Raw genomic sequence first — 22,467 nt, 5'->3', positions numbered from 1 at the left:
GGGGGGGGATAAAGGGATCTAGGAGCATCAGCAGGTCCCATGGGGGCATTCTTGGTCAGGGATGCTCCTGCAGCAGCCCTAGATTTGTGCGGGGTAACTGTCAGCTGTGCTTTTGGTATGATCTGGGCTGCACTGCAGGTGCCTCCTGACAGCAGGCTGCTCTGGGCCTCGTGGCTGCGGAAGGCGGTGTGCCGACAGTTTCGTGTGACCTGGGAGCTCCCTTCCTGGGCTCTGCCCAATTGTCCCTTCTAACTTGGACTTGTCAGGGCTTCCCTGCCAACCTTTATGGACTGGCCTTGGAGACTTATTACGTGGGTATTCCCAGACATTTTCCGTGGCTTTCACTGCCGTCATTTCTTCACTCAGCAGACTGGTTGTTTGTCCTCTCCTTTCCCCACAGCCCGCCTAAAAACCAGAACGAAGCCAGTCTCCACCAGACTCCCTGCTAAGAAGAGCCGATGTTCTGTAGTTCTTCGGTCAGGTACCGTGCTGCAGTGAAATGCATTCTGTACTGTGCACAGCACCTAGCACTGAGGGAAGCAGATTTCTAGCCCTGCTTTGCCTCTGTGTTCAAACAAGCCAGTGATGCAATCTTTGTGAGTTGGTAAAAGTACCTCTATGGGAAATGTGCAATCCCTTCTATTGACGTGTATGCCATTCCTGAGTCTGTGGCCATAGCTGGTGTTTGCACAACCTCACGGAAGGCAAACACCATTGTAGTCATGCTCCCGTGGGTGGCTTCCAGTACTGATGCCTAAACGAAACTACAGGCAGCACCCCTGTTCTAGGTGGTGGTATTTTAGAGGAGTAGAGCCACTCGTGTTGGTAGCCGGGAAGGGAGTCAGGTGGAAGCCTCTTACACTGCAACAACCCTTGTGAGAGGGGATATTCCTCTAAAAAGCAAAATGAAACCAACTCCCCTCCAAGCCTCCCCACTCCCATCCACTCTTTAGCAGAGAAAAGTCCTCAGGACAAATCAGTTCAGGGACCCTTTGTCTCAAACTGTCTTTGGATTAAGGTGAGCTATAAAAACATTGAAAATTAGAAGGCTCTACTACTGTTTGGCTTTTCTCTTTGGAATGATGAAACAGCAGGGATTAGGTTCTCAAGTTAGCATTTGGGGGAAATGGCACACAGCTGGAGTTACTCTTGGCAATGCTTGGTGTCCGTCACCAGTAGACACTGGTGTGTGCCGTGTACAGTGCCGAGAAACGTGTAAGGTACAGAGGGGGAGGTGCTCTGCTGAGGGACCAGCTGCGCAGCAGAAACTGAGACTCGAGGAATGGCACATCCTATCTCCCGGTTATTCAGAGCAGTGAGACCTGTGCTATTTAAATTACTTCTTTTCTGACCCTACCCCCTTAGTTGATTTACAAATTGGTATTTTCAGGTCTCTTCTGAGTAGTATGAAAAAATATGGTGTAGTTCTTCAAAAACCAAATTCAACCAAAGGTGCTAATCAGTAAAATGTAGAGCAAGATCGACTTTGTGTCAGGCCCCTGTCCCCAACTAAGAGGTTAGGTGTCCTATTTGCACAACTGGGGTTTGCAGGCCATCGCGAGTAGGGGTGGAGCCAGGCCTGAGCCACCGGCCTCCCGTGTTCTGGGACTCAGCCATTGGCCTTCGCTGTGCTCCTGTTCTTGAGGCCTTGTCTGCATCTACAGTTGAGCAGGATCCTCCTGCAGCGGGTGGGGCCCGCCATCAACCGTTCTCCCGCTTCAGCCCTGCAGGACTCTCCCCGGTGGAGGCGGTGACCCCGCTGCCTCAGCACTCAGCTGGGACCGTCCCCGCTTCCGCTTTCTTCTCCACGGCCCAGAGTCTGGGCCTGAGGCCCCTCAGTTTGTCCTGTCTGTGCTCGCAGAGGTTCTTTGTCACACGGGGTCCCAACAGGAAACCGAGAGTACATCCACAATGAGCGAATTTGAGTATTATAAGGGTGTGGGTGTGGGGCCAGCCTTCCCCAGTATTTTGGTGGCGCAGGGCCAGAACACAAATAGGACCCTTCTGCAGCCTCCCTCCTCTGCACCCCCCCCCTTATTTTTTTTTCATATTGATTCCATGTTGAAATAGCATTTGGGATATCTTGAATATAAAAATTTTACCTATTTTTACCATTTTAATGAGACTAACGAAGTTTAAAGTTACACATACAACTACATTATTTCCACTGGACAGTGCTGATTCTGATTCAGTGGTGCTCAAGAGCCTGCATTTTTAAAATACAGACATACAGACTTTTATTGGAGTACAGTTGACAGTGTTATAGGAGTTTCAGGTGTACAAATAGTGATTCAGCAGTTCTGCACATTACTCAGTGCTCATCACAGGTAAGTGTAGTTACCACCTGTGATATACAGTGTTGTTACAATATTGCCTATGCTGTACTTTTCCATCTCTGTGACTTGTTTTTTAAGTAAGCTCTCAGCCCAATGTGGGACTTGAACTCATGACCCCAAGGTCAAGAGTTGCATGCTCTGCTGACTGAGCTAGCCAGGCATGCCCTGTGACTTATTTTATAACTGAAAGTTTGTGCCTCTTAATCACCTTCACCTGTCTCACCCATCCCCCCCTGCCCTCTTCCCCTCTGTCAACTGCCAGCTCTCTGTACTTATGAGACTTGGATATTAACCCCTTATTGGCTACTACATTTGCAAATATCCTCTCCAATTCAGTAGCTTGCCTGTACGTTGGTAATTGTTTCCTTTGCTATGTAAAAACTTTGTTTTGGTGTAGTCCCACTAGTTCATATTTGCCTGAACACACATATCCATAAATGTTTGTTGCTGAGGCTGAGGTCCAAGAGATTACTGCATGTTTTCTTTTAGGAGTTTTATGCTTTCAAGTCTTGCATGTAGGTCTTGAATCCATTTTGAGGTTTTTTTTTGAAATATGGTATAAAAAAGTGGTCCAGTTTTCCTATCACTATTTAAGAGACTGTCTTTTCTCCACCATATATTTTTGTCTCCTTTATAGTATGCAGCTTAACTAACATAGAAGTATGGGTCTGTTTCTGGGCTCTCTACTACTGGTTCCATTGATCTATGTATCTGTTTTTGTGCCCATACCATACTGTTTTGATTCCTACAGCATTGTAGTATATCTTGTAACCTGGTTTTGTGATACCTCCAGCTTTGTTCTTTTTCAAGACTGCTTTTGCAGTCTTTTATGGTTACATACAAATTTTAGGATTATTTATTGTATTTCTTTTTGGGGGACATTTTCTCACCAGATCCTTGGAATGGGATGCTGGTGGTGGCTTTCTCTCCTTGAACATCTCATAACTGAAGTTTAGATGACTTGCCCAAAGCCCAGTTTCAAATTCCTGATCCATTTTGTTGATGTAACTTTTAATGACCACCCACCTACAAAGGACAAAGTTATCCTTAGTGCTTCCCGTCTGCTTCACCCTGATTCCCGCCATCAGTCATGATGTAACTCTGGGCAGAGGAGGAGGGTGTTTCTAAGTGTCACCCAGGAGGTGGAAGTGCACTAGCACTGAAGCACGTGCCCTGTCGGGGAACCCTTCTGTCGTCTTGCCCAGTTTCCTCTTGCTACTGGGTAGCTTTCTGCAGGTAAAGCAGTAGGACAAACCATGCAGCAGTTCCCCAGCAACCACGCTTCTCCAAGATCTAACCTGAAAGGGGGAAGAGGGATTCTTCAGAACTATCTGGGTTTTCTCTCAGCAGATAGCCTCTAACCTCTGACATTTCTCTTTCTCTCTTGCCCTGAAGAAAGTCTGGGCAGGTTCCATATGGGTGACCTGTAGGCCCCGTCCATCCCTCCCCACGGAGCTGCTGTGCTACACGCTACACCAAGTCACCATAGGGCACGCGCATCATATACGCATCTTTAGAGAAAGTCTGTAACTGGTAAGCAACTAGTTTTTCCCAGCTTACTGAAGATGGACCATTATGTTAAAAATTAGAGGTTATGGTGGTATTAACATTACCAGAGCTTTTCCATTACCTAGCAAAAAGTTCTTAAAAGATTACTCTAATGTGTATGAAATGTTTCAGAGTTAAAGGGTCATTCTTTCTACCCTTGATGTATCAATAGAAATGAGTCATCAGAGCTTGAAAAAGACATACATATTAGCATAGTACTGTTAAAAGATTTATTGCAATAATACAATAAAAGTTTAGAAAACATTTGTTATGACTCAAACTGGTTTGGAAGTCGCAGAGTAATGGGAAATTCCTGCAACATGACACCACAAAGAAATTCTCAGACACTGTAATTCTTTTACAAACAACATGCCCCAGAATGCTCTTTACCAAATTATTGAAACACGAATCCTTAAATGAATCCTGTCCAATGACACCCGGTGCTGACATACTGTTTATCCCCTTAACTTACAGATGTGCAAAACTTCTCTTAGTTATATTCCATTACAAAAAAAGGTAACAGACCGTTTTAAGCAGCCTATTTGGTGCCTGTAGGAGTATTATTAGTATTACCTTGTTTTGACAAATCAATTTATATCGAAAACATGACCAACTTCTATGGCTTTTGTTTAAAAAAAAATACCAGCTTCAATTTTAAAAAGCTGTTTACATATGGTTCTGGCACCTACATGAAAGATTTTAATGAGCAGCAAAGAGAGTAGAAAAAAACAGTGGTTGAAATGTATATTTGAGAATATTTACAGGGTGGATCCAGTGCAAAATAATGAAAACCAAAATATCTCAGCAGTGTAAGCCAGTATGTTGGTGTTCAAAACCACTAAAGGGTTTGATCATTTAACCCTAAATAAAGTGCCTCTCGTTGCTAGAAACAACAACAAAATATACCCTGTCAATCCCTACTTTCCCGTATCCTGGTAAATTTCACTGAATTACTCTAGATGTGAGTTGTGACCTCTGGATTCTGTTCTTTAGCTCAATGTCACAGTCATGGTTTCGTAAGAAGCCTGACAAACCATGACTGTGCATTTTTTAGCTATAGTCCATCTCTGGCCCCAAGCGCGTCTTCCCACACTGGGGACTATGCTCTTCCTTTAGAGGGTCTGAAGTGTCTAGACAACCCTCATCTCGTGGGATTTTTAAGTTCATTTGGTATTTGTTCAAGTCTATCGTATCTGGACCCATGAATTTCAGACCCGCGTGGTACCTGAGTGCCAGCTGAGCACTTCAAACAGACACCTGCTGAGAACCCACGCAGAGAAAAGCCCATTTCCTCCCTAAGTGGAAAATTCACAGAGTCCAGGAACCTGGGACTCCTGGATAGAAATAAACACCCTTCTTCTGCAACTCTATCAAACACTAAATACACCAATAGCAAAAGCTATATAGCACCTCAGGTTTGGAGGCAAAGTTATCAACTGTGATAATTACAAGGAAGGAAGGAAGCTAGGGAAGGGCAAATCTCGGAATGATTTATCTGAGGTACTGTCATGCTAACCACACTAACAAGATATGGTAATAATGCCTGGTAGGAATTTTTCATAGGATTTTTTGTAGTTGTTACATAGGACTTTTTTTGCAATTATTAAAAATAAAAAACTACTTACATATTTGTACATAATGCCTCTATGGTTTTCTTATAAGATTGTCACTAAGAGAATGATCAGACACATTAACTGAAAATGATCTCCCGGTGAGGGAAAATTCTGTGAGAGCCTTCCCCAGGACAGAGAATAGTATCAGCTATAATGATTTGCTCTGCATTTCTGAGCGAAGGCAGTGTCCCTAGAGCAACAAAGACCTCTAAGAAAACAAGCAGGATGGTTTTCTTTTGGAAAACCTGCCACCTTCTGAATCCCTTAGAAAGAAACTGGGTCACCAGAAGAATGACCAGAGGCCATTTAAGTGGCTTTTAACCTGTGCCCAGGCAGGCATTTTGCTTACTTAAGGGAACAACCTTAATGACTTATTTTTCTCTCAGAAAAGTTCAGTTTCAAAATGCACATAGTGTAGATGGTAGGAATTCAATAATCTAAGAATGAACGTAATTCCCTTCAGAATGTAAGAAAATAGTTTTTAAATCTCCTGGCCATCACTCCAGCTGGGATTTCTTGCGTTCATGGATGTGGGTCCAAAAATAAAAAGGACTATCATTTCTTTGGTGTGTGGGGAGAAAGAAAAGCAGGAATGTCTGACAAGCTATGACAGCAGCATGAGTGAAATAATTTTCAAACTGCCCCCCCCCAAAAAACCATGCCCCCTTCCAAACAAGCCAAAATCCTTGACCTAAAAACCCAAACATGACCAAATTCTAAAGAAATCAAGTATTTCAAATTGCCTGCTGGTTCTCTGTACAAAAAAATGATGGCATAAGAACAAACATACATGAAACAGTTTTTATCTCACAAGTCCTGATCATCAAGAATCACTCCTCGTGATCCCCCCTCTACAATGTGAAGTGTTCAGGAACAGTCTCCACATCGCAAGGACCAACACCTGTGGGAGCCCAAACCAATGTTCTGCGTCAGCAGAACAGAGCACACCCTGGTCCTCCTTCCACCAGCGCTGGTCTGGGCACAAGGACCTCTGACCCTGCTCTTCTATTAGAAGCATGGGGGTCACTCCCACCAGCCATCTGATAAACAGAAATGCTGGTCTCCCTGCTTTAAAAAAAACAAACCAAAAACAATGGTTTTACCTCTTTCTGTTCCAGGCACTATTTTAACAGAATACATAAGTTTACTAGAACAGAGCGGAAGAACAACTTTCTGGATGCAAACCTGGCATGTTTTGGTCTGGGCGCGCTAGCGGTGTCCAGTGTAAGCCTTAAACCAGGAGGTCACGGAGGCTGCGGCGGAGGAGATCATCCCACCGGCACTGCTGCTCGCGATGGGTGGGGACGCCTGGCTGCTCTGGCTCTGGGAGCCTTCCACAGGCTGGGAAGGGATGTCACAAAACCGGGGGCTCGGCAGGTTCTCCCAGTCCGTGCCCAGGTCGGTTTCCTCGTCACTGACCTGCTCGCCTCCACTCTCCTCTGATTCCCCAGCAACGCCTGGGTCCACAAACTCCATGGACTCCTCGAGATCTGCTCGCACTTCAAAGGGTCCCGACCTGTGCACACACAGTGACAGTCTTTAGGACAACCGGCAATGCTGGGCGCCTGGGTGGCTCGGTCAGTTAGGCACCCAGCTCTGGATTTCGGCCCAGGTCATGATCTCACAGTTCGTGGGATCAAGCCCCAAGTCGGGCTCTGCCTGGAGCATGAAGCCTACTTGGGATTCTCTCTCCCTCTCTGCCCCTCCCCCCACTGGCAGGGACTAAAAAAGAAAAACAAAACAGCATTGTGACAACATGTGACAGAGGGCTTAATGGGATGGGAGGTCCAGAACCACCACTCTGTTTCCTAAGTCTGAACTGTGCTCGCTGTTGGTCTACAGTTGAGTTTTTCTTTACCTAAGTAGCCGCCATCCAAGTAATGAGAAAAAATCACGATACCACACTTTTCCTCAATTCTACCTGCTTGATTTGTGAAGACCCTGCATGGGAAAAACCCATCCGCTGAGACTAGCCATGCTCGTCCAAAGTACAGTTCCCGGTTTTGTACTACCCTGTTACCTATGCATTTCAATGCGACGATTCTGACAGAATGGTCACTTGATATATATGGTCTGGTGTATCAGTTGGGGGAAAAAGACACAAACAAAGGGAAAACTGTACAGATGTTCTCTGCTTACGGAAGCCTCCAATTACTGTGTTCCTATGACTCAAACGCACTAACGGTACGGCTGTATGCGTGTTAGCAACGCTTCCTTGGATGGTGTCAACAGCAGGCTCCTGCACGCGTTTCAAGACCTCACCTAATTTTCTAGGGACGCAGTTATAACAGAATGAGATACAAGCATTTAGGTTATATTCATGGAATCCTGCCTGCTTCTGCACTATATTTTAGGAAAAAACTATTCCCCAAAGGTCCCCAATGACGTCGCCATCCCCAAATCTAATCCCCTCCCAGGCCTAGCCCTCTGACAGCTTCTCAGCACCGCGCTGGACCAGGCAGTCCGCCCCACCCAGGCCTGCCGCTGCTTCTCCTGCCTCAGGAGAGCCATTTCCTTCTTTTGGGTGGGCAGTCACCTCCCTACTTCTCTTCCTTGCCGCCAGCTATGGTGTGGGACCAAGTCCCTCCAACGGCCTCTCTCCCCACTGTTGCCCCCAAGATAAGGACACATGCCTTAGTTCGTTTACCAGGGTCACTGATATTTACGTTGGGGGAAATGACAGGAGTTAGCAAAAATAACAGAAATGAGACAGCCTGCCATTTCAGTCTATGGTCCAAAGTTTTTACAGCCTTGATGAAAGCCCAGCGCAGGCCTCCAGTGCACCGCACCACCCTGCCCCTTCCCAGTCACTCTCCAGGGTCAAGTGGCCTTCGTTTCTCAAGATAACCCTGCTTCCCAGCTGAAACACAGCAAGAGGAACAGCTAGTATTTCTGTTCCACGCACTGTTTTTAGGGCTTTACAAATCCTAATTTGAAAGATGCACCACAGGGTTTCCCTTTAGTCTCTGAGAGCATTTTACATTTCAAAAACTTGGGGCTCCCAAGTTTACCAGAAGCCCTTATTTTGCAAGGGGTGAAGACATCAGGAACTGGGACTCTCCGCACAACCCTACCTCCCGCTGCGGCTTGATTCTCAAATCAACAACCACTGAAACCAGCTCTTCGCGGAGCGTCCCTTTCCGGTTTCCTTCAAAGAGTCTCCTTACCTTTCATTTCCTTTTCTTTTTTTTTTTGATAGCTCTCCCAGCGTAACGGTCTGCCAGAGCTCTCCATTCGAGCGCTAACCTCTCAGGTTCATCTCAGGTACATGAGCCAGTTGACTGGTCTCAAAATAAGCCAGGTGGGCCTCCCTCCTCACACTCCTGCCTGAAATCCCCAAATACGCCCCCTTCCAGGCCTCCCCACGACCCTCCAGCTCAGTCCTCACTGCACTACTGCCTCCTCCCAGCAGGCACCTGCCTCAGAGTCAGCCCGCCCACCTCAGCTTGCCCAAGAGTCGCCTCTCGCTTCTCCTCACAGCAGCTTCCTACTAAAACTGCTCACAACTTCAAAGCATCTTAGCGGGGCACCTGGGTGACTCACTCAGTTGAACATCCGACTTCAGCTCAGGTCAGGATCTCAGTCTGTGAGATCGAGCCCCACATCAGGCTCTGTGCTGACGGCTTGGAGCCTGGAGCCTGCTTCAATTCTGTGTCTCCCTTTCTCTCCCTGCCCCTCCACTGCTCATGCTGTCTTTCAAAAATAAACATTAAAAAAAAATTATCTTAGCTGGGTTACCCCTTTCCTAAACACAGGACTCTCACTTGTCCTGGTGAGCTCTACTATCCAGGGGCCTCAGCACCGAGCGCCAGGTCAAGCCTTCCTTTCCACTAGCTCAGAGGCATAGCCTGCTTTCTGTTCCTCTCTGATGCCACCTTATCTACCTGGCGGGAGACTGTCACTGTCCCCAGACCCCCTCCTGAAAGGTCTTCCCAGGGAACAGGCAGGAGTGATACAAGGCGGGGTGGGGGATGGAACTTCTTTCAGGCAGAGCTCCCCTGGGAACCACCTGAGTCATTCTCAGCTTGGAATCTCACAGGGCAGAGTCTACTTGGCATGACCGGGGCTCAGGTAAGCACTTCACTGAAAAACACAGCTGTGAGTAATGCCCGAAGCGGCTGGTTGGAACAATTTTGTTGCCCAGCATACCTTGAGCCACACACATCACACAAAATTAACTAGCACAAGAATGAAGTCTCTTATGCTTAATGCCTTTGGAGAATAAAGATTACTAATTTCTTCATGATGCTGTTGCAGGGAATTATTCTTACCAACTAAGGCAACAAAATGATCTTTTTGGTTTTTTGAAAGCCTCTTTTGCACAGTATCTTATTTCAAAAATATTTCCTGACAGAATATACAACTTCAAGAATGAACTCTATGCATTCTGGATACAAATGATGTGTTAACATAAGCACCCTCATGGTCAAGATTGAGTGGGAAAAGAAAAATCAATAGATATGAAATCCTAGGGAAAATTCTAATGAGCAAAAGTAACTGCATGGTCTGTCTCCCCACAGACTGCTTCTTAGCTACAAGGAAAGAAAAACACAGGAATCCCGAAGTGGAGAAGGTAAACATCCTGACTGGGTGAATATCGCCAATGAGGGACAGATGGCCACTGTGGCCGCCGGAGTGTCCAGGAAACAGTCCTGTCCTGGCAGTGTTCCAGCCTACAATGCACAGAATTCCTCGAGTCCCAATACAAGGAAACATCACATTCAGAAAGTTCTATTAAAGGGAAAAATGTTAATGTTGTAAAAGACAAACTATGAGAATGTTCCAGATTTAAAGGAGGCTAAAGAAACACAGCAACACCAGACTCTAGACTGGATCCTGTACTGGAGGGGACAATACAATAAAAGACATTAATCTGGTCCGTGGACAAAATGGGCAGATGGGCAATAGATCAAAGTATTGTATCCATGTGAAATTTGCTAATGTTGGTAACTGAACTGTGGTTAAGCAAGAAAATATCCCTGTTTTTAAAGATCTATGTAGAAATATTTAGGAGTCAAGAGCCATAACTTATAGGGTTCAGGGAAAAACAAGTGTGTATGAGTATTTTTATAGAGACAGACTGCACAAATGATAAAGCAAACGGTAGAACAATAACAAAGGTGAGTCTGGGTAAAGGGTATGTGTCTTTGTGCTACTTTTATTTTTTGTAATTTTGAATATATTTGCAAGTTTGTATTATAAAAAAAAAGTTTGTGTTGGATTCTGAATGAGATTCTCATTTCCGCTGGTCTCAATGGAAACAGGAAGTCCCACCCAAGTTCCAGTAACAACCTCTCCAAAGCCTTGACTGTGACTGAGGCAGGTGTGAACGGGGATGTCTGAAGCTCTAGCTCCTGACCTCCCGGCTCAAAGACCATAAACTCGAATGTAATGAGCTTGGCTACGTATACAGGCTTCCGTCCGCCAGAGCTCCCTGGCACCAAGGGGAGCACTGACTCAAGGGGGAGTCCGCAGAAAAACTTCAGAGCCTCCAAAGAATTCTGCTCCGAGTCAAGAGTGCCCGTTTTCCTGAACCACCACCAATACTGGGTATCATCAGTCCTTTCCATCTTTTCAGGCTGATGGTGAAAACTAGAAAGCTGTTTTGAATTACATTTCCTTATTCTTGGTTGAGGCTGAAGATATTTTTCATTTAAATATGGACTACTTGCATTTTTTGTGTGAACTGCCTATATTAATACACTGTCTACTTTTCTATTAGGCTTGCCTTTCTTTTACAGATTTGAAAGTTTTGGGGAGATTTAAGTAGTCCAGATTTGAATTCATTGTCTGCTATATAGATGACGAAGGATACTGTTGCTCGTATTTTAGCTTTCTGTATGGTATCTGGTATTCTACCAGAGGCATTTAGAGATCTGACATAGTAAAATATGTAGCTCCTTTCCTTCCCTCATGGGTTTTGGACTTTGTGGCTTGTGTGGGAATTCCCTCCCTGCCCTCTGATTATAAAACACTGTCTCTTCTCCTAGTTATTTTCTAGGGTTTTTTGTTTTTTTTTTAAATAAAATAAGGTCTTTGTATCATCTGGGATTATTTTTATATGTGGAATATGGTATGAATTCGGCTTTTTCCCAAAATGAATACCCAACTAGCTCATCATTATTGACCTATTATTACCTGACTCAACACACCACCCCCATCACCTGTCCCCTGCACATATAGGGTCTGCTTCTGGGCTCTCTTCTCTTCGTCTCATGGCTCCACCTACTTGCATGCTACCAGCACCTTGTTTTAATTACCTTTGTACTCTGTGTTAAAAAGGGGCCCAGCCCGTCCCTTACTATTCTTTTCCAAAATTTCCTTGCAGACTGTGCTTCTAGTTGAACTTCAGAATTAGCCTGTCAAAGTTCCAATAAATATCTGTTGATATTATGATCAGGTTTCCTTTTGGGTAGAAGTAGCATTTTTTATAATACTCAGGCTCCCTATTTGTAGACAATCCTAAGGTCTCCATGGCCTCAGGCATTCCTCATTAAGTCCCACACCTCACACAGTGCCTGGCGGACATTCAAGAATTGTGCGGTGCATAATTTTTAAATTTTATATTCTCTTCATAGAGGTTTGCATATATTTTGTAAAAGTTATTCCTATACATAGTTTTTGTTGCTACAATAAAAGGGATCCTGTTTTTTTATTTTATTGTATCTTCTAACTAGTTGCTGGCGTATAAGAAAGCAGCTGCTCCTGTGCGGTGGTCTTGTATCTAGTCACCATTCTCAACTATCATTGCTAATAGTTTTAGTTCTCGTAGTGTCCAGTTCAATAATCATATCCTCTGCAATAATGTCAACTTAGTTTCCTTCTTTCCAATATAAATAGCTTACTTCTTTGTAAAAATGTTTTGCCTCACGTAGGCCCCCAGAGCAATGTCAACACAGCAGTGATAACAGGCATCCTTTTTTATTCCTGACTAGAGAGGAAGGCTTTTACCACACATCTATAGAAGTAAAATGTCATCATAGTCTTTTCTGTAGGTTTATGGTAGATATCCTTTTTTACATTTTTAATTTGCAAGTAGTTTTAATTATTAATAGGAACTGAATTTTATTAGCATCTATCAAGTTGATCTTATATTTTTTTCACCTTTAATCTGTTAATATGATGAAGTAGTATATGCTGTTAAAGCACGAATATCTACTATTTTCCAGAGTCAGATGCGTCCTGGGACCCTGGCTCCACTACTTTTATTGCCTCTGTGACCATGGGCATGAAGTACTTGACCGTGCTAAGCTTCAGTTACCACCCGCTCTGTAAAATATGTAAAATAAGAGTAATAATCCCACTTCTGATTTGAGGCATGTCAGGTAGTTGGCTCAGGGTCAATAAATACTAGCTCAATAAATATTAGTTCTTATTATAAAGGATAAATTTCCTAACGCTGACCGCTTTGCAAATAAGGTACAGAGAGAATGGCAACCAAACCCACAGCAAGCAGCCACCGAAACTGGAATGGACTTCTAACAGGTTCGTGTGGCTCGTGAACTAATGAATAGAATTTAAGGCAAGGGGCATGAACTCCCCTATAAAACAGCACAAAATTCTGGTGCATGTGCTATTTCCTGGAGAGAGTACACAGCTTTTTCCAAAGAGTTCTATGTCTTAGGGAAGTTACTGTTCTAGGTAGGGGGAGACACACACCCAGTGCTTAAGGGCAGATCACCACAGAAGTCCACTGCAACGTGGAGGAAGCCAGGCATCCTGGCCAGTGGAGCAGGTACCCTCTGAGCCTTAGTTCCAGGGTCAACACAAAGGAACACAGGAAAGGGACTCCCCCAAAAGAACTTTCCCACCTTCTGTTTTCTTTGTTCTCTTTCAAAAGTGCCAATACCTTACCCACGTCAGATCTGCAGAAACGTGTGGACAGCTCAGAGCAAGGAAAGCACTCAGAGAGGGCTGCTTGGGTGGCACCAAAGAAAAGCCTCACCTGTGTCCTGCTCTTTCGGCTGAGAGACCCGAAAGATCCCACAGACCAGTCCTGCTTGGTCTTTTTTGTTACTGACCCCTGTTTTTAAACTAATGGATTTTAAACTACTTCACTCCTAAGCTTCTAATAACCTTTATGTCCGAAAATGGTGACCAGATCGACAAAAAGAAAATTGAGGAGAACTCTCACGGTGGGAGGAACGAGCGGGTGTGAAAGCAAATGCACAGGAAACGGGGCAGACCGTCCACAGGGCCGGGAAGAAGCTGCTGGGAATTCAGAAAGTGGCTTTTGGTCTTCAAGGACAGCACAGGGTGGCCCCGCCCCAGAGGTAGTTGGGTTCTTCTCGTTTTAAGTGTTAAAAAGGTTTGATATGGATTTTCTGAGAAATGATTTTGTAAGGACCATAAAGGTTCAAATAGGATTAGCCACTGGTTTCCTCCTGTGCGTGACTGCATTATTTTTGTCCTTTTTGGAGACTTTGGGGGTGGGGAACAGGCCCCTGTGCTCTGCCGACACGTACAACTCTCCTTAAAAGTACTCACAAATTCCACCACTTAGAAAAAAGCAAGCACCCTTCTTACCTGCCCAGGTGTTCAGAGTTCGGACTGACCAGGTACATGAGATTCCTGAGAGTATGCAGTGGTTGTAACTGATCGAAATTTACATGCTAGAAAAAGCAAAAAACTGATTAATATTCTCAACTATGTAACAAATTAAAAATCAGCTCACAGCGTATCTCCATACCTGAGAAAAGCACAGGTAAAGAATATTTGCATTCAGTTTCTTCACTGCTCGGGTAAACTTCTGTCTGCTGAGATTTTCCCCACAGAATTCACTGGAAAACAAACATACAATTCATAAAGTTGCATTTCTTTGAGGAAATTGTGTTAAAATAGCTATTCCGTAAGAGTAGGTTTTTCCCCACAGTTCAGTATAAAGCATATGCCCCCCCCATTTCCTTTGCCTCTTTATAAGCTATACGAACCAGAGACTTTCTAAGAATGAACTACTGCCCTCATGAAGAGCAATTTCACTGTATCTATAAAAATTACAAATGCGGGGTGACTGGGTGGCTCAGTCGGTTAAGCCTCCAACTTCGGCTCAGGTCATGATTCGTGGGTTTGAGCCCCACGCCGGGCTCTGTGCTAACAGCTCAGAGCCTGGAGCCTGCTTCTGATTCTGTGTCTCCCTCTCTCTCTGTCCCTCCCCGTTCATGATCTGTCTCTGTCTCAAAAATAAATAAAACATTAGAGAAGCCTCTGCTAATTGTCCATTCCAGGCAGGACAGCCGAAGGCTCACCACCCAATCTGTACCTCCACCTTCACTCTCCCCAGGGCTTTCTCTTCACCCGCAGCCTCTCCCCCAGGGACTCCCAGGGCTTGCTCCCCTCTCCTCCCTCAAGGTCATGTGTGATCACACACCTGCCCACTCAGGCACCAGAAGCCCTTCCCTGCCTCCCCATTTCCGCTCTCCCACCCTGCCCAGATGTCCTCACAGTATTTGTTACCATCTGACATATCCTTTATTTATCATTCATCCTCTGTTAGAATGAAGGGCCAAGAGGGCAGAGATTCTGTTTGGATATTTTATTAAATACCCAAAAAGCAAGATGCAAAACACCCTAGTATAGTAGAATACCTTTCGTTTACAAGAGAGAGACAGTAGCGCAGACGTGCATGGGCTTGAAAGGTAAGGATAATTGGATGGGGGCAGGAAGGTCGTAGTAGGAACTGAGTAGATCGGAAACCTTTACTTTTTTTCTTTTTTTAAGATTTTATTTTTAAATGATCTCTACATCCAACAGGTTCAAACTCACAACCCTGAGATCAAGAATCACATGCTCCCTGACTGAGCCATCCAGGCACCTCTACATTTTTTTAAAAAATTTTAAACCATGTGTTTTTCTTTTAAAAAGTTAAAAAAAAATACCCAAGTGTCACAATTTACCCAGTTCTTCCAGATGACCAAACCCTCTGAATATTGAATATCCTTCAACTATTTTTCCAAGTGGGAGAATCTTCTGTGGTCTTTTCAGAGTTCATGTGCAAGTACAAGATAATGAAGCAAACTTGCACATTAGACTTTTGAAAAAATCTCAGTATTTCACAGTCATTCTTCTGTCTTAGTAATACTTAAATTCCTGTTTTTGGCTAGTTAGAATAAGAAAACAATAGAAACACAAGAGATCTAAGATACAGATGACATCGCCACCTTTAATTACTTGCCTGTTGCACAGCTTTTTGGGAAGATTTATGTCAAGTATATGAGACAAGATGGTGGCCAGCTGGGTGGCGTAGCACAGCGCGGCGCTGATCGTGTGCGCGGGGTTACTGTGCTCCGTGTCTGCAGTGAAGAGACAATCACACACAAACAGCTTGAATCTCAACAAAACACACCAACGAACCTAGATTTTCTGATTTGCCATCTTACCGTTACATTGTTGATGGCTATGTGCTGCTCCTTACTAACACACTTACAAAAGGTTCATGGCCAGACATTAATGTCTCATCGTTTGTGGTTCTGAGTGGAATGTAACCTAAGCAAATGGGCCTAAACAGGTGTAACATAAACGAAATTAAAGTCTGAACTGCTTGGACCTGATTAGGTATTATTTATCAGAGGAAGTCAGTTAATGCCCAACTTAAGTGTCGCCTTCTCAGAGAGGCCTCCCCTGATTGCCCTTGGAAACGCACTCCCTTGCTGTGCAGCCCCACCTACAGTGGTGCTGGATCTGTCCAGGACACACACTCAGCACGGTGCCTTTGATCAGGATTTGCTTCCTGTCTTTCTACCCACAGAAAGGCAAAGGGCTACACCTGTCTTGGTGACATCACCTCTGTATCACCAGCACCCAGCACTGTGCGTGACAGAAAGCACATACTCACTATGGATTTGCTAAATAACTAAATGAACAATCTTCTTTCCACCAAAGAAATCTATGAGGGTTTTCGAGGGTTTTTCTATTGGGGTATTTCTATTTCCATGGAGGCCTGCTAAAAACAAGTTCTTTACAAAGAAACTATAAAAACAGGATTCACAACGGGCTAAATACACTAACTAGTGTGGTCTTTTATATAAATAAAGCAATATTGGCCCCTAAAGGGTGAAATATCTAAAAAATATTTTAGTCCATCCACTGATTGACCAGACATGAAATGTGGTATATCCACATTACCTAAATGGAATACTACTCAGTTACAAAAAGAATGAAATGCTAATACATGCCACAATACAGATGAACTTGAAAACATTATGCTATGTAAAAAAAATCCACACAAAAGGCCACACAAGTATGAGCCTATTTTTATGAGATCGCCAAAACAGACACATCTATAGAGATAGAAAACAAAATTACAGATCTTCCTTGACTTCCGATGAGGCTGTGCCCTGATAAGCCCACAGCTCAGCCTGGCCTGCCCGACACAGGCCCAGAGCACTTACATCGGCCTATAGTTGGGCAAAATCCTCCACACGAAGCCTGTTTATAATAAAGTGCTGACTAGCTCATGCTACGTAATGAACACTGTGCAGCATCCACTGGCCGCTGGCCCTCATGACTGCGTGGCTGCCTGGGAGCTTACGGCCACCAGTGCCCAGCACCACGAGAGGGTCTGTGCCGCACCTTGCTGGCCCAGGAAAAGATCGAAATTCAAAGCACCGTTTCTACTGAATGTGTATGGCTTTTGCACCACCATAAAGTCAAAAAATCCTAAGTTGAACCATTGTAAGTTGGGATCATCTGTGGAGGCTGCCAACGGCTGAGAGGAGAGAAGGAGGGGAGAGACCTGTTTCTTGCCCAGGAATTTCCATTTGGGGTGACAAAAGTACTCTGCAACTAAACAGAGGTGGTAATTGCACAATACTGTGAACGTACTAGTGTCACTGAATTTGTTACACTTTAAAACTGTTCATCTTGTTAGGTCAAGTCTACCTCGATTAAAAAATATATGTACTTAAAGCAGTTTTCAGAGACTATTTTGTTTCTCACCAGGCCCCTGTGTGGTTTTCTTTTCTTCTACCCAACTGTAGTAGGCAGAGTAGTCCCCGTTGTTGGGAAGGCTAATCCAAGGCCCTGTAATGCTAATGCTGGTGTCCCCATTGTGGTCATCACAGACCCATCTCCCGGAGAGGTAAGTCGTCCTCCGGGCTTCGGCAAGCTTGCTCACAGTGCTGGACGTCATGGCACTGTCACTCTCTGAGGACACATCGGCAGGATCTCTAAAAATCAGAAAACATGTACAGATTTCGAGGGATCCGGTTTTAAAGAGCATGCAAGATACCTCGTACACAGAACACTGGGAGACGCACACACGAGGACAGGAATTTAAGAGGAACACATGGAGGTATGTCACTCTATCAGAGATGGAGCTCAAACTAGCTGTGGCACAGAAGCCCCCAGCAAGGTGGCCTCGAGTATCAGGTTCCCAAATATTTGGCCTCAAGACCCCTTTGCATGCTTAAAATTTTTTGAGGACTCCAAAGAGTTTTGGGGTACGTGGGTTAAATCTATGGATGTTTACTTGTATTAGAAATTAGAGAAAAATTTAAATTATTAATTCATTAGGAAATAATAAACCTATTACATGTTAACATAGCCTATGTTTACGAAAAAAAAAAAAATCTGTACTTTCCAAACAAGAAAATTAGTGAAGAGCAACACTGTCTGCTGACCACTGAAGCACACGGCACAGCACCTCGCTGGTCAGGACCTCCGGAAATCTCTGGAATTCTTGATGGGAACCACTCTTTCAAACCTTGCGAGTTCATGGTGGAATACAAGGACTAGTACTCAGCTGCTATCGCTGCCTAGATATCTCTCAAGGCACGACGGCTTCTGAGCCACCAGAGCAAATGTCAACACAGTGAAATACGAAAAGAAGTGCTATTATTACAAAAATGCTTCTGACTGCACAGACGCCGAGAGGTCCAGAGACGACACTGAGAGTGGCCGGCCTGAAGAGTGGGACAGATGAGAGATCCAAGCAGCCCCAAAGGCACTGTGGCGGAAGGACACAGTGTGTCTGGGGCGCGGAGATGGCCAGTGCGGTGGTGTGCAGGGAAGCGCCAGGAGACGGTGCTGGGAAAGCAGGTGGGAAGCTGGCAGACTGGGAGGGGCCCTCCGCACTGCTCTACGTTTGGGTCCTATTCTCCAGCCAGTGCTTCTCAATCCTTTCTCCTCCTGCCACAGCGCACCCGGGGGGTAACTCCTCCCGGCTGGCACGGGGAAGACTGGGCGTGAGGGCACCACCGCCAGTTCTAAGCTGTACCTCTGCTTCCTTCTTCCACTTAAGGAAGTCTGAGAAACGTGAATGAACAAGAAATCTTACTACAGGAATAAATAAACGATCTGCCTAAAAAACAGTCACAGCATATAATAATACACACTACTATGAAAGACTTAAGCAGCACAGGTACAGAGGGGAAAGTTTTTCTCCATGTTTTCTCTTCTGCAGCTTCATATGCAGCTGTCAGTCTCTTTGGTCTCCTACAATTTGAGGACAGTGTCTTAAGACAGTGTCTCTGTTTACTGTAATGTGTTTTAACACTGCTATCTCAGCCTATCAGAATCTAATGTTTTTTATTTTCTTTTTGAGAGACAGAGTGTGAGTGGGGGAGGGGCAGAGAGAGGGAGACCTAGAATCTGAATCCAGGCTGAGCTGTCAGCACAGAGCCTGAAGTGGGGCTTGAACCCACATACTGTGAGATTATGACCTGAGCCAAAGTGAGATGCTCAACCAACTGAGCCACCCAGGCCCCCCTATCAGAATCTAATTTAGCATCAGGGCACTTGGCTGGCTCAGTCGGAAGAGCATGCAACTCTTGATCATGGCGTTGTGAGTCTGAGACCCATGTTGGGTGTAGAGATTAGTAAAAAAAATAAACTTAAAAAAAAATCTAGCATATTTGGTTTTTCAGCTTTTTCCTCCCCAAAGGCCAGGTCACCTTTTTTTTTTTTAATGTTTCTTTTGAGAGGGGGCGGGGAGAGAGAGAGAGAGAGAGAGAGAGAGAGAGAGAGAGAGAGAGAGAGAGAGAGAGAATGAGAACAAGAGCCCACGCATGCATGAGGCAGGCAGAGCAAAAAGACAGGGAATCCAACGCAAACTCATGCTCAGTGGGATCATGACCTGAGATGAAGTCGACACTCAACCAACTGGGCCACCCAGGCGCCCCGGTCACCTGTCTTTACAGAGGTTTCTGGATAACTCAAATTCTCCCCATCGACCCAAAAGGCTACCTTAGAAGAGTCTACTTCTGAACTTTCTATTCTGCTCTATTTTGAATCCGTCTTTTTGTTTTTCTACTTAACAATGATCACTAATGAAAAATTACTTGATAAGAGCAGGAGTTCAGAAGCAACAAGTAGGCCTTTAGGAAGTTAACTCTGCAACAGCTGAAAGGACACAGTAAAGCAGAGGAAGCAAAGAACAGTGATAGTCCCAACCAGCAACAGTCCACCGGCCATCCAGGGAAGGGTGCCTGTGGGGAGCGGCAAAGATCTCAGCCGCTTGGCCATTTGCTAGCCGGATGTCACTCCCTGAGGGGAGTTGCAAAATAGGCAGGGGAGCGCCACTCCTGGTCAGGAGAAGCCAGATCAGAGATCAACCGCCTGCAGGCAGGGTGGTATCGGCCCCTCAGGCGCTGTGCTAAAACACTTTAGTCTGGTTCCCCTTTTACTCCAGTCTTAATCCCTTAATCCTGTTTCCTAGCAACTGACCTGGGTCAGCTGCCTTGTTTTTCCGCCTTGAAACCTTTATAAGAGACAGTTTTCTGAATAAAGCTCTCTTTTTTGCCTGACCGGAAACCGAGAGTTGTGTCTTTACTATCTGTGCGTCCCTTTTCCTGCCTTTTCTCTCCCTCCCTCAGGAAAAGAACCCACAAGGACTCTCCGCCCTGCCGGTCAGGGTGGACGAGACAGGCACCTCCGAACGCCAGGACGAGCGCGCTGGGACCTGGCTTCGGTTAAGACAGGTGCCAGAAAGTGAGGGCAATTGAAAGGGACAGGAAAATCCTCGACAGGAAGAGCCTGATGCTTAGTGAGAAAGCAGGGGCACATGGGTGGCTCAGTTGTATGAGCGTCTGACCTCAGCTCAGGTCATGATCTCACATTTCATGAATTCAAGCCCTGCATCGGGCTCTGCACTGTCAGCACAGAGCCTGCTTCAGATCCTGTCTCCCCCTCTCTCTCTGCCCCTCCCCTGTGCTGTCTCTCTCTCTCTCCAAAGTAAATAAACATTAAAAAATATTAAAAAAAAAAAAAAAAGGCAAATGAAACTCCTCAGTGGCAGTTCTCAAACCTCATCATCATCTGGGGAAGGTTAAAAAAAAATAAAAGTAATGGGAGATGGACTAGAAGGCTGAAGCTGTGTCCTCTGGAACCTGTCTTTTTTACATTCCCAAGTGACTCTGATGAACAGCCAGGTGGGGAACTACCGTCTAGTCCATCCAGTGACTCCTGACGGTATCCACGCACTACAGCCTAAGGCTAAACATACAGCACCCAGTGCTCCACAGCGGTGGCTGGTTACCAGCAAAAGGCTCGGTTAGTCAACAAGCAAGGGCCCCACTTTTTTGAGGGCCACCGCCCTTCACCTTGGCTGCCTCCCCAATTTCGTGCAGCGTGTACTGTTTGCTGAAGCAGATAAGACTTCAGTTTCATTACCAGGAAAGCCAATAACCCTAGAATGAACCCAAGAAATGACTGCTGACATATTTGAAAAGTACTTGATCTCTGGAACCTGATCTATTCCTAGTCAAAAGACTCACCGTACCTCACGCTAGTCTTTACTTCCTCGATTGGAAAAATGACAGAGGTGAGCTCTAATATGTGAGATCGCCGCAGATTTGCCAGACGCTCATAGTGACTCCTTAGGTCGATGGTTTTTTTTTCTACCAGGTCACCAAGTTTGCGGTTGTGCCTCTGAATCTTCTCCTTTTTCTCTTGATGCCGCTGTGCTCGAGTATAAAGCTTCTGGTTCTTTTCCTTGGTTTTGAGAAGGCCTTCAGAATCTAAAATAAATCACACCCAACAATTATCACTACAAATGGTTCCCGGGGCTGCAGAACCCACCATCCATAAGCATCTTCCTGCAGTTTTACTGAAAGCCAAAAGCCCAATCAGGGTAACTAGATAATGCAGAAAGGGGGCAAAATTCAGCTTAAATAGATTTTACACATAAACTGACGTGCACCACCGCTACAAGGCCTCTGAATCTCCGTCTGTAGTCATCATTTATAAGAACCCCTCAACAACTATCAGGTTTAAGCGTAGATCAGGAAGCACCTGACTTATGGTAAGTATCAAAGAAGAACCACGCTGGGCAGAATAGAGATCTAATGCAAGTCTGGAAACCTTACTGGCTATCTGGTTTTCCTTAGAAACCTCTCACATGTGCCTTGGGCTCCACTCAGAAACCCAGGGACGATCTCGCGGCAGGTGGGCATGCAGCAAAGGAACTGACCCAGGGCTCTGAGAAGTCACAGTGCGGTGCAGGGCAGGAGCACCTGTCCAGCAGGCAGCTATTCTAGGCCACATTTGAAGCTCCACAAGGGCAACAAAACCAAGAAAAGACACAGATGCTTATCCTGTCTGATGTGTGTCCCTTTTTATGAAGCTCCTTCAGGTTCGGGATTAATACCTGCTAGACAGTTAGGTTGTAGCTAAACTTCTCTAGAGTGGCAAAAACAAGTTGTAAAACCTCAGACACATGCCTAGAAACAATGTAGGAGGTCAGACATGTTCAAAATCAAGCTCATTATTTTCCCACAAAAGCATCATCTCGATACCTAGGTTCTCTACTTAATGATTACATTTGACCCGGCCACTGCCCAAGTCAGTCCCCTGCTGGTCGTTCCAGGACAGTTCCTTAGATCTAGGGCTTTCTTTTCATTCCCACTGTTATAGTCATATTAACTCTCACCCAAACACCGTGTCCAGCACGACTCCACTCCATGCTGTCACTGGCTCAGTCTTCATCAACTGTAACCAGTGCCCGGCTGGTCTCTGCTGCCAAACACAGACTGACT

General features: G+C 45.1%; 2 protein-coding genes across 3 annotated transcripts in view; one reads left to right on the top strand and one right to left on the bottom strand.

Annotated features, from left to right (window-relative positions):
• Positions 1–4,075, top strand: part of FBXO34 (F-box protein 34) — a 90,329-nt gene extending 86,254 nt beyond the window's left edge. The window contains exons 4-5 of one of the 2 annotated variants that reach the window (XR_003912896.1): positions 401–481; positions 3,732–4,075. The gene's annotated coding sequence lies outside the window, so the exon portion shown is untranslated. Of the gene's footprint in view, positions 1–400; positions 641–3,731 lie in introns of those variants that run through there. The other variant, XR_003912897.1, reaches the window with a different exon arrangement.
• A 14-nt stretch (positions 4,076–4,089) lies between these two features.
• Positions 4,090–22,467, bottom strand: part of ATG14 (autophagy related 14) — a 38,799-nt gene continuing 20,421 nt past the window's right edge. Inside the window, exons 5-10 of the mRNA XM_029950453.1 lie at positions 21,213–21,450; positions 17,432–17,661; positions 15,669–15,786; positions 14,187–14,277; positions 14,024–14,109; positions 4,090–7,013 (exon numbers count right to left, since the gene is read on the bottom strand). Coding sequence (XP_029806313.1) covers positions 6,707–7,013; positions 14,024–14,109; positions 14,187–14,277; positions 15,669–15,786; positions 17,432–17,661; positions 21,213–21,450 — 1,070 coding nt within the window. The 3' untranslated portion in view covers positions 4,090–6,706. The remainder of the gene's footprint in view (positions 7,014–14,023; positions 14,110–14,186; positions 14,278–15,668; positions 15,787–17,431; positions 17,662–21,212; positions 21,451–22,467) is intronic.

This window comes from Suricata suricatta, chromosome 9 (assembly GCF_006229205.1).
Source record: "Suricata suricatta isolate VVHF042 chromosome 9, meerkat_22Aug2017_6uvM2_HiC, whole genome shotgun sequence".
Lineage (NCBI taxonomy): Eukaryota > Metazoa > Chordata > Mammalia > Carnivora > Herpestidae > Suricata > Suricata suricatta.
This window is presented reverse-complemented; position numbering and strand designations above follow the sequence as displayed.